Source organism: Lasiosphaeria miniovina, assembly GCF_030549165.1.
Source record: "Lasiosphaeria miniovina strain SMH2392-1A chromosome Unknown B0T26scaffold_7, whole genome shotgun sequence".
Classification (NCBI taxonomy): Eukaryota; Fungi; Ascomycota; class Sordariomycetes; order Sordariales; family Lasiosphaeriaceae; genus Lasiosphaeria; species Lasiosphaeria miniovina.
Window position 1 is genome coordinate 1,900,653 of NW_026848226.1, and position 17,371 is coordinate 1,918,023.

Sequence of the window (17,371 nt, forward strand, 5' to 3'; positions counted from 1 at the left end):
ACGACTCAACCACCTGGGACCAGCTCAGACTCAAGATGGTTCCCTTGTAATTCTTTATCTTTTTTCCGCCCCATCCTCCTATTCTCTCCCTCTTCTCCCTTCTCTCTCCCTCGGCCGGCTCCCCCGCCTCCGTTTCACCGACTCCTCTTTTGGCAACGTCTATCCTCGGCATTCTTTATTGGCACCTGCCTGGCTCCTCAAACTTCGCCGAGACGAAGAACCTCGCTGCCGGCTAATCGCAGTGCGCACCGCACCGCAGCGCCAGCCGACCAAACTGCCCACCCAATTGCCTCTGTCTATTGCGCGACCGCTGAGTAGTGGTGTTGGCAGAGCCTCAAGACTTTACCCGCCCCTCGTTGCGCGTCTTGGAGAAGAGCTGCCGTGCGAGCACTTCCGCGCGCCTCTCGTTGTTGGCTGGGTTCCGATTCTCTGGGGCTTCCTACCACCTGATACATACTACGACAAAGTTTCTTCCCACAGGTGTCACCAACAGGTCGCCCCCTCTCGGGTCTTGCACCTCTCTTTTTGACCTGCAACTCAGCTCGGTCAGTAAACCGAGCTGCCCAGCATGGTCCGAAATATTGTCGTTCTTGGCGGCAACTCCCATCCGAGCCTGGTTGAGAGCGTCTGCGGCGCTCTTGGCCTCCCACCTTGCAATCGCATTCTGGGCAAGTTCTCGTCGGGTGAGAGCCGGTGCGAGATACAGGACTCGGTGCGCGGCAAAGATGTCTACATCATCCAGACAGGCTTCGGCGGCAATGGCGCCAGGCTCAACGACCATTTCATGGATCTGTGCATTATGATATCCGCCTGCAAGACGGGCTCAGCACGCCGTGTTACCGCCGTTCTTCCCCTGTTTCCATACTCGAGGCAGCCCGATCTACCCTACAAGAAGTCCGGAGCACCATTGTTCAAGGCATCGTCAGAGGGCAGCAAGAATGACTACACGTTCGACAGCGTTCCACCCACGCCGGGCCCCGGCATGCCCAAGAGCGCCGGTCTCGCAGGCCTCGCAGGTCTCGCAAATGGTACCGATATCACAAATCGGCTACTGAAGATGTCGGTGACCAATGGGAATGAGTCTACTGGCAAACTACCCAATGGGAACGCGAAGACGAATGGAGACGGATTCCCTTTCACCAACGGCACAAATGGTGTTAACGGTAGCCGCGAGCTCACGCCCACGACGCCCAAGCCCGCCAGCTACACGACCCACGACTATGTGAACCTTTCGCTGGTGAGTTCGTTCCAGGCAAAGCCGGGCTACAAACAGTGGGTGGCCCAGGCAGGAACGCTGGTGGCAAATTTGATGACTTGTGCTGGCGCCGATCACGGTACGTAATCTGAGAAGGGGCACTTTCATGAAAATCCCGCCGCAACCCGATTGATTCGGTGGTGACTGCAGATTTCGTTTGAAATGCGGTGTGTGACGTGTAGCGGCTTACTGGGCATCTTCTCCACGATGCAAACGCTGACATTGGGGCATTAGTCATTACGATGGATTTGCACGACCCTCAAGGTATGCGTTTATCCAAGTTGTGGTTTATTCTACTTGGCTTGGGCATAAGATGAGAGCCGCTCAAAGACAGCAGCTCTTGAGCCAGCTGTCGCCCTGTCTTGGCTGTTACGGTGCTCGCGCGATTATCTGTCCATGCGTTGATGTTAGCGCATGGATGATGCTAACACATATGTCTACTGTGTAGTCCAGGGTTTTTTTGATGTGCCCGTCGACAACCTTTATGGACGACCGCTCCTGCAGCAGTATATCCAGCGGAATATCCCCAACTACAAGGACGCCGTGATCATCAGCCCCGATGCGGGAGGAGCCAAACGGGCAACGGCGATTGCGGACAGCATGCAAATCGATTTTGCACTCATCCACAAGGTAATATCTCTCTGCTTTTCCCTCTTGGTCACTACTCACGATTTTAGGAACGTCGTCCGACGAGAATCACTGATCGGCAAAACGCGAGCATGATACTAGTCGGCAATGTATCTGATCGCGTTTGCATTCTCATCGACGATATTGTAGACACGGGCAACACCATCACGAGAGCTGCCAAGCTTCTCAAGAAGGAAGGCGCCACCAAGATCTACGCACTCCTGACGCACGGCGTCTTCAGCGACGATGCCGTCAGCCGCATCAATGCTTCGGCTCTGGACAAAGTCGTGGTGACCAATTCGGTTCCGCAAGCCGAGCACAAGGCACGCCTAGGAGCAAAGCTCGACGTGTTGGATATCGCGCCCATTTTTGCAGAGGCGATACGGCGCGTCCATCATGGTGAATCCATCAGCGTGCTCTTCAACCAGGACTAACAGCATATACCGGGCATACTAAGCATCTACCGATCATACACATCTGGCGTTTTCGAGTTTTTTCGATTTAAACCAGAAAAGAAGAAAGACATTTTGCATTGGCGGCCACGTTGTTACCGTTTCTTTTTGCTCGCGACATTCGGTCCCTACTGGCGTTCGGAACTCGGATACGTTCTTTATGAGCAGACCTGGGGTTAGATATTGCGAGACCTGAAAGGCTTATGGGTGGTTTGTCGTCCTTTTTTTTAGACCCGCGCGACTCGACTTTGAAGCATGGGCAGTAATTGCGTTTGGCGGGCTCCAAGCCCAGGACCGACCGAGGCCAGACGCGTAGCTGCAGACATGGCACGTCTTGTTCGTGCTGCTTGTTTGCTGCTTGTTTGCTGATAAATTTCCGGAATAATCTCAATCCTTCAACGAGACTTGCTTTGTTGCTTTGTCTTGCTTCTTCTGGGCAAGGAGAGGGATGTTTTTATTCGGTTGTCTCGTAATCCAGTCTTTTGCGCGTACACACACCGAGACATTTGCTATACACACAGACGCATCTATATATATATACTTGATTATATATATATATATATATATATATATATATACGCGTATAGAGAGAGAGAGAGAGAGAGAGAGACGCTTGCAGGCTGTCGCCAGCAGCGATGCCCCCCTCTCCGTCTCCGTCTTTCCCACGTTGACAGATATTAACGAGAAAGGAAAGTTGACAAACTTTATAGAACAGAAATAGAGCTCACGCTGAAGTAATCCGCCTCTCTTGTGTTAGTTTGCAGTTTCTATTATTGGTATCTGTGCATGTCACTTGGGTAGGATTGCTTGCGTGTCTGTCTGCCTAAGGGACCTATGACGTATATATACAACGCAAATCCAAAGGAGTCGTGAACGTATTGACTAATAAATAGACTTATACTAGTACTATCGTCGGAATTCAATATTGTTGCCTCGTTGAAAATCGCAAACAGAAATGACATTGTGACTCTCACTCTGCGTGCAATCCCTTTCCTCTCTGTCTCTCTCCCTCTCTCCACACCCTCGTCGGCATCAGACATCCGGGAACGGGCTAGGACTAGTACAAGTCGTTTGGCTAGTGTGTTTTGCTGTCGTAGCAGGGAAGAGTCCGGCCGGTCATCTGGCTTGAAAATGATGATACTTTCCATTTTCCCCTTTTCCTTGTCCTTTTCCGCGGGGATGGTGGGGGGAAGCGGCCGCGACTTCCTTTGCGGGTAGGCTCAAGCTACGGAGTCAGTGTTTTGAGTGAGAAAATTAGGGGAAGGGACAGGCGAGTGCCTGAAATTAAACAGCAGACACAAGGTAGAACTTGCTATTGTTCCCCAAACACAGACAGTGACACGATAGCCACCTCATATGACTCTCCCCTAAAATACTTGCACCCCTGTCCCCATTTTCCTTGGCCATCCCATCTCGGTGGTCCGGTCTCCTGGGAGTTTTACAGTGAATGAGCCCGCGCTGGTCGTCGGAGAGGAGCGATCGGACTCGCTTGGTTGCATCATCGCTAGGGGACCCCGCAAGGTGGCCGGCGGCGCACTTCGGGGTCGGGCAGAGTCGATCCATTGACAAGCTAGAAACCAGCTGCCGCTAACCTAACGATACCTTATCAAACGCCTGCCCAATGTCGGGTCCTAAGGACTCGGTACCTAGCTGCTGCTAATTAATTACCTTTGCATGGTTCCTACTACCTATATAGCAGCCCCCCAACAGCGACAGGGAGCTATCTTGGCACCATGTCGACGGGGCTGCTGATGACAGCAGCAGACCGCTTGTCGAGCACAATTATCGAACTCATATCCTTCATCACGACTCCGGCTAGTCTCTTGACCATCCTCGAGTGGCTCGACGCCGATCCCCGCGGCTCCTTCGTCTTGTGCGCCTTCATGATCTGCCGCGCGGTTCCTCCCCATCAATGGCCCAACGTGACGGCGGATTGGACGCTGTAAGTCAACATGTAAACGGCAGCGCCCGGCCATCGCCGCACTCGCCGCCCTCATCCCCGGTGCCTCCTCCGGCTCGTTTAACGCGGGCCCCACCGCCGTCCCGGCCACAACGGTCCGCGACGAGTGGATACGAATCCCCTGAAGATGAGAGCAATAGTAGCCTGCCATCTTCGACGTCGTCAAGCTCCGGCAGTCCCGGTCGGGAGGGATCCACAGAAAATCGTTATGCCGCAGCGCAAACCCCAGCATGCGAATTGCACCCATCGTCCCCAGACAGCATTGATGGACTCGTCTCCAGAGCCCGCCAAATGACCACGAGCGTCGGTATCCGTGATCGCATAGGATGTTATCGATGGACTTGGTTCACAATGACTATGGTATGCAGCTGTCTAATATGCCTCCAAAGATCCTATACTGACATTCTCTCCCTACGGAAAAAAGGCAACGGGCGGTGTCGCGAATGTCATGCATTCAAGTAAGTAGACCTGTGGCCCAGATCAAAACAAGCCCATGCAAGTGCGATTCTAAGTTACCTTTGACTATGGCTTTTGCTCACCTAGGCCTCTCCTGCCGTCTGGATGCAGTTCCCTACCAGTCCCGCTGGTTGACAGGCGTCGGTCTCGGTTTCTTCTTCCTCAACCTCTGCCTCTTCGCCATGAATTGCATCCTGATCACACTCCGCTTCTGCTGGCGGCCGGGCAGCTTCAGGAGCTCCTTCACCGACCAGATGGAGTCGCTTTTCGTACCAGCAGTGGTGAGTTTTAAGCATCTAGCATCTGCCCGCCCCCCTATCTTGAGAGCTGATATCAGAGGAGAAGTGAACTAACCGAGAACAAATTCCAAAATTACAGATTGTCTCGTAAGATCTTGCCCGCACACTGCTATCTGGAGATGATCATGTCCTGGAGCTGACGTCGCAAGAACTGCAACCATCTTCATTACCATATGCCAATACGGCATTCCCAACGTTGGCCCCTGGCTTCTCGAGACTATGGGAGCCTTGTTTTGGATTTACGTCAGTGCAAGCACAGTAATCAGTGCCGGACTATACTTGACTCTATGGTCAACTCAGTAGGTTTACAGAGTACGATAGAGCCCAGCACCGGTTACTAACACGGCACGAATAGGGTCTTCCCCATTCATACTATGACTCCAGTATGGGTATTTCCTGCATACCCGCTCCTCCTAACGGCCCCCTTCGGCGCCAACCTGATTGCCGCTGCCAGCAGCTCTGGGCGGCTCAAGTCCATCAACCCTGTCGCCATTGCCATGGCTGTTGTGACGGCTCAGGGGACGGGCTTCTTGATAAGCTTCATGGTGTGCGCCGCCTTCCTGTATCGCCTCATGACGCAAAAACTACCGCGCGACAACCAGCGACCTGGCGTCTTCATCTCTATTGGTCCGCCTGGTTTCACAGCAGCCGGCTTAGGTGAGTTTGTCTGTTTTGTGTCACCACACCTCCTTACCCCTTTTTGGCACTTGGCTGATGTAATCGCGACACTCCAGTCCAGCTTGGCAGCCAGACAGCCGACATCTTGCCTGTTAACTTCATGGGAACCGAGCATGCCATCTACATCCTCAGGCTCCTGTCGTACATGGTCGGCCTTTGGCTGTGTAAGTCAAGAACTTTTATGTGCTACTATTCATAACATTGGTTAATCAAATACACTCTGCAAAAGGGGGGCTCAGCATCTGGTTCTTCCTCGTATCGGTGGGTTCGCTCTGGAAATACATCTTTGCAGAGCATAGAAAAAAGATTTCGTTTCAGATGACGTGGTTCTCGTTTGTCTTTCCCAACACGGCATTGGTGAGTACGCATCTCTCGTCTGCGTGCACACGTGGAACCAGTAATTGGCTTTCCGTTGCTAGTGTTGCTGCAGCTTGATGCCATAAATTCGTACCAAGACTAACGATGATGTTTTCTATCGTTCAGATAACTGCCACGGAGCAGCTCGGCAAAGCGTTCGATAGCAACGGCCTCAGGATATTTGGCTGCGTCCTTGCAGCTATCATCGTCCTGGTGTGGATCCTGATATTTGCAAAGATGCTACGCTGTCTGTGGAACAAGGAGTTGTAAGTAACGCTCATGGCTCAAAGCAGAATCTCGATGTTATATGAATACTAACCCCGAGTCCTAAAGATTATGGCCTAAGGACAGAGACTAGGCGTCTTTCTTGAGCCGACAGCTTAAGAAGTCCGACAGGCTAGAGAGATTGTTCCTGCAGATGAAGGATTTGAGATGTGTCCCACCATGTCATGTGCATGCATGCCGAGGTGGGACGACATGCAGTAAGTAGAGCCGCATAAGCGCGGAGAACAAGCCCAGTACGACCGCGGGAACGAGTTGTGCACATGACATATGATGGACGACTTGATGATGCATTATGTTGCATAGAGATTGATAGCACATACTGCGGTGTAGCATAGCAGTTAGTCTGTGATACAAGTCTTTTAGCTTTCTCTCGGCTGTCTGGCTCTCCCGTGGTATTGCTCGTTTGCTTGCCTAGGGAATATGAATTCGGTCATGTTGACACACATGTAGACTTTTAGTAGTGAAAAGTCTGGATGTAAAATGCGGGCAATTTTAGTGTGTGCATGATGCTTCGTGTAAGCCATTTATTTCACCTTGGTGATCGGTCTAGCCGTGTAGGTCGCTCCTGGGGTAGACGAAAGAAAACAAAACACTTTCCATATATATCTTCCCCATCACGATTACTCAGCATTACTAACTACTCCCGCCTTAGGGGGCCAAGCCTAGTCTAGACTAGTCTAATCCCAGCCTGGCAACATATTGGAGAACCTTCTTGATATTATGAAATAATCATTACTCTACTCCCATGCAAAAAACAACAAGCCCTCAATAACAATTACCGCCACGAGTCCAGATAAATCTCAGAGCCATCTTAAGAAAAAAAAGACCACCAAAAAAACGGAGGGCAGGGGGAATGAATATCTTTGGCTTTGCAAACCCATAGTATGTATGTATACTCTCTTTCTCTGCCGCTCGCTAGCACGCACCGTATTGTGGTATCCGTATCCTGCTCGCTTTCTCAATTCAAACCGCCCCCAATCCCGACACCGACACCCGGAATACAAAACAGCCAGCCACCGCCAACCGTACATAGCTCCAATACCAGTTGTCAGTTGTGAAACAAGATACAACATATAAAGAGAGAAGAAAGCCACGCAGCCACCGACGATGAATGTGAACGCCAACAGCAACAACAATGGTGACAGTGGACTACGAACCCAGAGCCAGGTATAAGAGACGGGGACGGGGGTTCGACACTTGACATCTAGCATGCCTTGTTCCAGTTCCCAGTCGCCAGTCCGCAGGCCCTTGCCACGGGTCATCACCTTGTATTCGGCAGCCACGGGAACTTTTTTTTCGACTCGGCGGCACTCCCCGAGCCCGACTCGACCTGGAGGCTGCGCTGGTATATGTCCTAGCAGCAGGAAAAAAAGGTTAGCGTAAAAAAGGGGGCAGACAGGCACACTCGTAGATGAAGACCAAAAAAAAGGAAAAGAAATAGACGCACCTCGTCGTCCGTCGACATACGGCAATCTAGAATCAACTCACGGCTCGCCTCGTGCTTGTTCAAGTTCGGGTACGACTGGCCCTGGCTTTTCATGATGGGCAGGAGCACCTCGCCCAGGACCTCAAACTTCTTCCAGTTGATGCGGTCGCCGTTGGGGCCGACAAAGGTCATGCTGCCCTCTTCGGCCGACACGAGGTCGCGGCGGTGCAGCGGCATGAAGGGGATGCGCGGCAGCGGCGAGTTCTCCCAGGCGAGGCGGTAGGCAAAGTGGCTCTTTTGCGTGCCCATCAGCAGCACGAGGCGGGCGAAGCGCTTCTGCACGTCGGCCGCCACGAGCGCCCGCGTCTGTGTCAGACGGTGCACGGCGGTGCCGTTGATGCCCGCCAGCACGGCGGCGAGGCCGTTGTAGTTGTTGAGCAGGCGCAGCTTGCTCGCAATCACCATGAACTTCTCGAGGCATGGCGCCCGGTGCTTGGCCTTGTCGCGGATCAGAATCATGTTGGACACCCACTTGGCCACATGGTTGAAGTGCGCCACCATCCGGTTGATATTCTTGAGGCTGCGGCACTTCTCCTTCTGGTCCAGGGGCAGGCTGACGTGCCGTACCATGTCCCGGATGCGGATCGAGCCGAACATGACCCAGTCTATGCGCGTGATCTCGTCGGCAATGTCCTCTGCATCAATGTCCATGAAGATGTGGTAGCGGAACTTGTTCAAGGGCAGCGTCGCGGTCGGCACCATTGTGGCAGCCTCGCGGTCGTAGTCCTCGAACGAGTGGAACTGGAACCGTACTGGCGTGCGGCCCGAGTGCAAATCCGACAGCTCCGAGCCCTGCGAGGGACGTCGCTGGCTAACCGGGCCCAGTTCGTCCGGCTGAGACGAGCCCATCGACTCGGCGAATTCGCTTTGCTTCCGTCCCGCCGCCGCGTCCTTACCCAGGCCCGAAAGCCGATCGGCCGGACCGCTCCAGTTCTCGTCGACGTCGTCGGATTTGGCCCACCCTGTATCGTCATCCTCAACCACCTTCTGCTCTAGATGGTCGCGCATTTGTTGTGCGGCAGCATAGAATATCGGCTCTCCCGAGAGATTCCTAATAAGCTCTTCGAGATTTTTCCTCGTCGCGGGTCGTGCAAAATCTCCCGGGTAGAGGGACACCCATTTTGCCACTACTTCAACCATTCGCATCTGGGCGTCAATCCTGATCAGGGTATGCATGTTCCCGTCGTTCCTCACACGTTCCAGCCGCACAAGTATTGCGGCGAGAAGCTCGCACGGGGCGGCAAATTTGCGATATAGACAGAGGAAAATTTCGGCAAAATTGCTGTCAGACCTCGTCATCCTTTGCGAAAGAAGCCTGTCTACGAGATCGTCAAAGCTCACGCCTGCCGACTTGACCGGCCTGTCTATGAAGCTCTCATCGTTGCGCTGCAATATCGGTATGTCATCCGAATATCGATACGACTCGGAATCCGATTCCTCAATGTCCAGGAACGACTCTCCCCCACTATCGAGCCGGATTCCCGGAGTCCTCAGCAGACTAGACACTGTCTGCGGGGCGCCTTCGTTGGGAGCGTCTGAGTTTAGGTTGGGGGTACTGTAAGGGGCGTAGTTTTGATACTCTAGCCTCGGTGACCTCGAAACCTGTCCTCTGTAGTAGCCCTCATTTGGGGGGGCCGGGAATCCCCGTAAAAGAGAGAAATCAGAGCTCGCCCTGCTGTGCTTGCTGTGTTGGCTTATTGGCCGACCATTGATCAGCTCTGGGGGGGCATCGAGGTTCGCCGTCGAGGCGGCCCGTCTCCTAGTACCGGGCCCATCTGCCTTTTCCGACGCCACTATCTCGGGTTAGCCGTGCCTCGGCGCAAAATAAAGACAAACTCGGAAGTAATGCGACAAATGCAGCGCAGTCTTACCTCTCCGGGCAGCCACAGCCCTCAGCATGGCTTGGAGACATTCCCGGGCACTCCCGGGGACGTTTGAAGAAGTTCTAAAGTGGCCGGCGCAGGACGGAAATGCGTGCGCGACGCCTGCTGTGTCTAGCTGCCGCAAGTTTTCAGGTGTTTCGCACTTGGTAGCTACGAGAATGGTTGGGAGCGAGTCGTTTGCCAGCACAGCTACACACGGGATTAGAAACGCTACAGTGAGAATTAGGCCGGCCCCGAGTAGAAAACTCACACATGGCCTGGGGAAGGTAACGGATGCTGTCCTTGTTTATCACGTCGTATAGGACGAGGGCGCCGTCTATACGGGGCAACATGTGCCCACCTACTTGTTTCGGCCACTGTATTGGCTGCTCCGGGTCCACATCGAATACCTCGAGATCAAGCTCAACAAGGGTGACCTGGTAGGAGCTGCCATCGACCTCCTGGCGCACTGTTGTCACGAGGCTCGGCGGCCGCTGCGACCTTAAAGCTCGCTGTATGAGAGACGACTTCCCCACGCCGTCGGCGCCGATAACTGCGATGTTGATGGCATCCATGTCGCGTAAGGAATGCTCAAACTGGGGTTCCAATGGTCAGCACTTCCACGTCTAGTACTACTCTCGAGTTTTCTCCTCCTCTGTCTTTTTGCGCGCGCTATATCTGCAGTGGTTCAGGGGCGTCCCAGAATTGTTTCGCTATAATATGGAGACTAGGTGTGCCTACCCACGGCGTTGGATTCTTCTCGCTCAGTGATTCTTTGCGAGGCGGCGGCCACGGCTGCCGTTCATCGTCGCGACGGAGGGCCGTCTGCAGAGAGCCTGGCTGGTCAGGGATGTGGAATGTGAGGAAGAAGGGGTCGTCGAGAATGGACAGAAACGAGTCCCGAAAGTTGGAAGTGGCGGCGGCGGTGGCGGCGGGGACCTTGGTAGGAAGAGGGGGGATGGGGTCGTCAACGAGCAAGAAAGTGCCTCCAGCCGTGACAAGGGATAGAGACGTCGGGCGAGCGGCAGCGGGCGGCGGCGGAGGACGGGGCTCGACTGGCGGGTCGCGAAGGCGCGGGCCAGGCGCGTAAGTGGCGGCGGAGGACGCAAGCAATTGCGCGCCGTAGCGGTCTGGAACGAAGCGATGAGTTTGTGCCCACATCGTTTGGTCATGACAGCACCGAGACGGGCAAAAGAGCCTGCCGCTTCAGGCCCGATGCGAAGATCATAAAGATCTCGACAACGGAGAAGAAGCTGAACGGCGTGGCCCTGCTGCTCCTAGACTAACTAGTAGGCGGGCCAGGCTTTTGAGGGAAAGATAGGAAGGCATGGAAGGGGTTTGGGACCCAGTGGTATCCGTACCTACCCAGGGAGCAGAGCAGGGTGGTGGCGGCGGCGGCGGCGGCACCAGCACCAGTCAGTCCCAGCACCGGCAGCAACAAGGCAAGGGTCGTTCGCCGTCGTTATCAGAAAACGTGCTGGAAAGCTTGGGGATGCCAATGCACACCACGCTGGCGCGCCTCTTGTCTGCCGGTGGTCGATTAGTGACCCAGTGTAAGGCAGCTAATAAGCTACTTTGTACCTCTACTCCGTACTCCTGCGTAAGGTATCCGTACGTAGTGTAGGTATCCGTAGGGTAGCCCAGGTGCTCAGTCAACTTTCAAGGTAGGTAGGCAAGCTGTGGCACAGCGGCGGGCAGTCCCGGGCAGCAAAGACTCTCGCGGTCGATTGGCGGGATCGGGCTTCGGGTGCATTCGACAAGCCAGGGGTAGCGAACGCCAGGAAGGGAGGTCGAGCAGATCGGGGATGGACTGAGACTGAAGTGGCTTCGTGGCTTTCCCTCAGGCAATCCGATGGATGCAATTTACTTGCTGTGCTGTGACTGAACCGGCCCCTCTGCTGCCTCCTTGCTTGCTTGGCCCCGTCGTGGTCAGTGCTGTTCGCTCGTACACAGCGGACGCCGCCACAAACCCCTGCCCAGCACAGGCAGTAGCGCAGCTTGAAGGAATGCCCCGCAGTGCACTCTCCCCCCGTCACGCCCACGTTAGGTAATTTTAGCGGGCAAGGCAAGCGAGAGTGAGGTGCCAGCAAGCCGTTCCACGTTTCGGCCTAACGTTGTGAGCGCAGGTACAGCATGCCCTGCCTTCTATGCACTGACGCGAACACCTTTCAACCCCGTGCTGCTAGTACCGTATCGTGCCAGCTTAGGTTTAGTAGGGTTCGCAGGATGCGAGTGGGTTGGGGGCGACTGGGATTGAAGACGGGTTCTGCACGTGTAACTGGGAGAGGGTTGTCTCAAATCGAAGTCTCAAATCCAGCAGAGTGGGACGGGTAAAACCTGCCTTCCCAACAGACAAGCGACGCCGCCCGCTGCTCCGGGACTTTTTAAACGTTTGAGAGAGGAACCTTAACACCTTCACGCACGGGAGAGACAAACAGGGGTCCGAAGTCAAGGCTCGTGGGAATAAGATACGTATGTGACGGTGTGACCCCAAGTGCCATGAGTGATGAGTGCCCTGCAAGTTTCTGCAGCTCAACCACCCGCGTACCCCCACTGAAGCAACCGTCACGCAGCGGAGACCTTGTTTCCCTTCCATCGTTTTATTTCCCTCCCCCCCCAATATGCAAGGATAGGTGCAGCCAATCAATCTGTTCCTTCCGCCACCCAAATCTGCGGGCGCGAGGAACAGCCACAATGGCTGCGCCCACAAGATTGCCCACACACCGCTCGCAACACCGCTCGAAACACCACCTTTGGCGTTTTTTTGGGGGGGGGGGGGTGGGGGGGGGTTTTTTGAAGCATCGCTGGCTGATCTTTTTCACGTTCTACGATAGGGTGGTTTACCTAGTATACTCAGTATTCGCAGTCAAGTCATCAACCTCAAATACAGCCTTCGCAACAGTGGAATCCACCACCGCCACCACTTTTCTCACAGGCCTGGGACTCTCGTGCGCAGAGCCCTGGATAGAATATTCCTACTGCGGGCACTATTTTAGCCAGTCAGAACTTCGCTACGCCTATTTTACCGCCGCCGCCTGTTTCCGGTCACCAAGCTTACCCGACCTTGGGGACTGTGAATAGCCTCTCTAGGCAAGTTCAGTATACAAATCAGCCTCATGCACAGAGACCTGCGTGGCCGGCAGTTGCACCTGTGCCTTCGTAGCAGTGGAATCTAGGGCAGGGCAACAATACAGGGCAGCCGGGGCAGTATTACTAGCTAAAATTGACGATTTTAAACTTTCTACATCTTCGATTTTGAGCGCATTTTGTACCTATCTGCGGCTTCATTTTACATGCCCGCACCTAGCCTAGCTCACGTGCGGGCAGAATTGATTAGCAGTATTGTGAGCGCAGCCATTGTGGCTGTTCTTTGCGCCCGCAAATTTAGGTAGTAGAAGGAACAAATTGATTGGCTGCACCTATCCTTGCATGTGGGGGGTTAGGGAAATATTAAACGATGGGGAGGGAAACAAGGTTTCCGGTCACGCAGCCAGCGGATCAGATTGCACTCTTCTATGTTGTCTAACGTTCACTTTGTGCCCCCGACTACAGATGTCCATGTTGATTGTTGACCCTGCTTGGCAATACTGTTGCCATTGAATACTTGAAGCGGCCTATACTGGGGATATGTAGCGTAATTTTTCTGGGTCCGGCGCGGTTGATCCAATTGCTTTGTCTCTGTTGAAGCCTACGACACACCGAAGCTTGAAATGGACAGCAGTCTGCAGTCTTCGGTGCCGGCCTTGCGATTCACCACGTGGGGTAAAGTAAGGCAATCGACTGGCAAAATCCCGATACTGAGAACCACCGGGCTTCGAGGTATGTCTGTAGTTGCACCCAAAGAAGGCATCTTGCGGCTACACGTGTAGATGCCTTGCGATGGACGTCCCAGGACTGAGAAGCCACTTGTGAAGGAAGGCTGCAGAGTGGAAAGAAGGAGAGGTTGTATCCGTACTTCGGGAACCTTGACCGATGGTGTAACAAAGCGAGCTCGCTTTTCGACGGCAGCCGCTCCAACCAGGATAGTCGGAATCGTGTCTAACTAGGCAGATAGTGCCGTGGGATCGAAAGATGGCGGTGAGCACTTGTTGCTGCTCTGGGCAATGAGCATGAGATTTCTGGCCTGTCGGTGCATGAATGGATGGCCTTTATAATCTTTTGGGAGACAGAGCCACTTGAGCACGAAATAGGTAGATACGCAGTTTAGCTGGCGGCCGTAGGCGCCGAATTGATTGACTGAAACAATTTTGTTCCGGGACTTTTACGGAGTATTAGACCGTGTACGGAGTATCCGTACTAGCGATGCGGAAGGACCCGTGAGACATCTCGGTGCAGGCTGTATGTACTTTGTAGATGCCCGACAATCTTATCTTGATAAACCGAAGCGGCCGAGGCCGGCTGAGTCTGTCAAGAAACAGCCTGCCGGGGGCTCTTCAGCTGTTGCCCTGCCGCACCCCAGTTCGCAGCTGAAAGCTAGAAAGTAAGCATCTGCTCGCGGCCCCTCATGACCCAGACGCATGACGCCCGGTAGCTCCAATGTCTACGTTCTTCGTAGCGAGCTATAGTATTCGGCAGTCCGGACTACTGGGTTTCTTGGTAGGCGGAGGTTTGCTGGCTGGCCGCGTCTCGCTTGCCTGACTCTATGTAGGTAGGAGGCATGAACAATACTACTTGGCATCGCCGCAACAGCAGGGAAAACTGTGGCCGTCACACGCTCTCGCACTCTCGCACCCCGGATTCGATCCGGGGCCTCAGAGACTGACTGCAGGTGGCGGTCAACGTGAAGCTTGGCGGCATATAGCCATTGACCGTAGTCAGCAAGCATCCTCGCAGTTACGGCCGCTGACGGGCAGCCTTTCGCTTTTTTAAATTTTTATTTTTCAAGTTACACAGTCCTCGTAACTTGCTCTTCGGTCTTTTCGGTGAGACGTTGGCGCCCGAGTGAAAAGAGTTGCACGAAGGAAAACGTGCCAAACCCCGCCGCCCCGCTGCTCAAGAAAGATGGAGACCCCGGACAAACTCTAAAAACTAGGGCAGGCAAAGTGCCCACACCACCACGCGACTTTGGGATCCGAGTGGGCAACTTCGAGTGAGAAGAGAGCTGTCTGCGAAAAGTGCCATATACCGAAATGCAATATTGTGTTGTATGTTGTACGAAGCACCACGCACCACACACATAGCCCCCCGTAATGTTCACATTTAGTAATATTCACGTTTCCTTGTTTTACTCCTGCACTTTTCTCTTGTTGGTCTGCCCGCTACTCTGATCCGATGCATAGCGACTCCTGTGTTCCACGGCCCTCGTCATCTGCAGACAGACAGAAAAAGGGTCCTCGCTCACAGACACTTTGCGTCCGTAGCGGGACGTATTCAGTCGTCGCCCGGCCGGCATTGCAACCGGATGGTAGCATGTCTCCACACCCTACTCCCCTCTTCCTTCTCTCGACACGCCTACTCCGTTTATATTCCGTGCGCAACGCCGGTCAACCACCTCCAATGGGTAAGTAGGTAGGCATGCAGGCAGGCGGTCCTATGAGCCCCACCTGGCAAGGAAGCAAGCTAGAGACATGCATTCTGTCGTGTGTGCATCATGTGCCTTGCCTGTGCATCGAGGCGGTCGAGGGAATCACTTTGCTGCTCGAGGGCGGCCCCAAAAAAAAAACAGGTCCGCCGATCCCTTACGTTTTGTTTCGTTTCGTTTCGTCTCGTGACAATATCAAGTGCGGGCGGCCGGTAGGCACACTTGGTACTGTTTAGGTCCAACGGCGCTTAGGGCGCGGGCAGCCTCCTGTAGCGATTCCATCTCAAAAGGTGAATACGCCCATAAGAGTCTATAGTACCAGGTACAGAGAAGCACAAAACAAAACAAAAGGGTTTCAGTCAGCGGAAGCAAGCGGCCTGGCCCTCGCATGTCTCGCCGATGAGACAGCTAACTGCCTCTGGCCCTACGTTAGTCTGTCTGGGAAAAAAGCCAAGCGGACAAAGAGAGACAGGAATAGACTCTCAGGACACGCAGAGAGAGACATACAAATCCAATTGTCGGAGGGTAGCGCCCGGCATTGCGAGCTACTACTCAAGTGGGTTATTGGCATTTTCCTAGGTTCTTTTTCCAATTCTCCATCCGGACGTCTGATCAGCTTCCCCGCTCTTTTGCCCCCCCAATCCCCCCCTGCAAATCGAGTTTAGTTTGGAGGCCGTCTGCATAGATATTGAATTATATGTTGATTTCCATGAATTTCTTTTTTTCTCCCTTTCCGAATCAGCTGTAGAATCATGTACACTCTAATCCCTGAATGTTTGTTGGCGTGGTGCATACTTGGGCAGAATAAATGCCATAGCACAGCAAATAAACCGGCCAGGAAAAGCCATAGGTATTGTGGGGAAGAGAAAGGCCTATCGGCGGAAAACCTATAGGGCGAGCCGTAAGAAATTGAAGCCTTTCAAATATTGGAAAGTCCCCCGCTAACAAGCATTCAGGGATTTGATTGCACGTATACGTAGCGTCAATAGGCTCGGTTGTCCGCCTCGATTGTCCGCCGCGGTCCTCTCTAATTAGCGTGCTGGTTTAAGGTGAAATTTCAACCTTGCGTTCTGCGACTGACGGGCCCGAGGAAAAGCCAAAATAAACCCGGCCACTACTACGTTGGCTTTTGCATTCCTGTTTAGCTCCCTAGCTTCACTCTGGTAGGTGATCCAAGGTTAGTTAGAGTTGCCCAGGTAGGTTGGCTAGTCCCGGGGCACGGGGGTGGGGGAGCTGTCTAGACTCTGGAGGAGGTCCCCAATTTGTGGTTCTTGTTAGGTGTTAGTGGAATTTGGAAGTATTGGCGAGCTTCGGAGCTTTGGAGCTTTGGCAGCTGGGCCAAGTGGTCATATGTACTGTACAAAAATGCATTTCTGCGAGAGAGAGAATAAGGCATCCTGCAAAAAATGCAAAAAACGTATCATTAATATCCCGCCCCTCTCCTTTTCCTACTCTCACGCTACGAAGGAGGAAATCACGGATTGATCGCAGCTGGATTGTGAAAAGAGCAAAAAGGCCAGGGAAACGACACTCTCCGCGATCTTGCAAGTGGCGTTTCTCCAAGTCTCTCTCTCGCTGTTTTTTTTACTTCCTGACTTCCCCACCGCTCAAAGCCGAATACTACATTGGGCACTTTTTAGTCTGAGTCAACATCTCAGCTCAGGTCTATCTAGTGTATGTCGGCTGCTGGCTGCGCGTGTGGTGTGTACTGTATGCACAGTACTGCACCTCTGGTGAGTGGGAGGGAGTGAGAGAGAGAGAGTTGGGTTTGTGTCCAAAACAAGAACCCTCGGCTTAGAAAAGCAGGAAGCGCAAAAGACAAATACGACGCCAAAGTTGCAACGTGCGCCGAGGCGGAGCCAAAAAGGGACGGACTGCCACCCCCGCCGAACAGGAAGGCCGAGAGAGAGCAAACATACGCGGGCAAGCAAGAGAAGTGAGGGAGATACAAATTGTGTTTCAGCAAAAAAAAGAGAACAAAAATCAAGGCGTCACCAGTTCCCCTCTCGCTCCTGTCTCCACAGACCCGGACTTTGCTTCCTCCATATTTCCTCACACACACACACACACACACTCGCCCACTCTCCTCAGGATACGGGGCTCAATTCACAGCCACGACCAAAGCCAACACTG

The 17,371-nt window shown here is 53.6% G+C and overlaps 3 protein-coding genes across 3 annotated transcripts; 2 read left to right on the top strand and 1 right to left on the bottom strand.

Annotated features, from left to right (window-relative positions):
• Positions 1-568: 568 nt before the first annotated feature.
• B0T26DRAFT_743703 (phosphoribosyltransferase-like protein) lies at positions 569-2,316 on the top strand (the record flags this gene model as incomplete). The annotated part of the gene is made up of 4 exons (XM_060444296.1): positions 569-1,334; positions 1,490-1,519; positions 1,704-1,885; positions 1,933-2,316. The coding sequence occupies 4 exons, from the start codon at positions 569-571 to the stop codon at positions 2,314-2,316; spliced, it is 1,362 nt and encodes a 453-aa protein (XP_060291546.1).
• A 2,269-nt stretch (positions 2,317-4,585) lies between these two features.
• On the top strand, positions 4,586-6,354 carry B0T26DRAFT_656840 (voltage-dependent anion channel; the record flags this gene model as incomplete). Its single annotated transcript, XM_060438741.1, has 8 exons — positions 4,586-4,654; positions 4,719-4,752; positions 4,862-5,035; positions 5,186-5,348; positions 5,405-5,706; positions 5,784-5,891; positions 5,957-6,084; positions 6,211-6,354. 8 exons carry the CDS (start codon positions 4,586-4,588, stop codon positions 6,352-6,354), a joined length of 1,122 nt encoding a protein of 373 aa, XP_060291547.1.
• A 1,276-nt stretch (positions 6,355-7,630) lies between these two features.
• Positions 7,631-10,878, bottom strand: B0T26DRAFT_743705 (ras guanine nucleotide exchange factor domain-containing protein; the record flags this gene model as incomplete). The annotated part of the gene is made up of 5 exons (XM_060444297.1): positions 7,631-7,723; positions 7,817-9,648; positions 9,727-9,927; positions 9,989-10,307; positions 10,459-10,878. 5 exons carry the CDS (start codon positions 10,876-10,878, stop codon positions 7,631-7,633), a joined length of 2,865 nt encoding a protein of 954 aa, XP_060291548.1.
• Between the last annotated feature and the right edge of the window lie 6,493 nt (positions 10,879-17,371).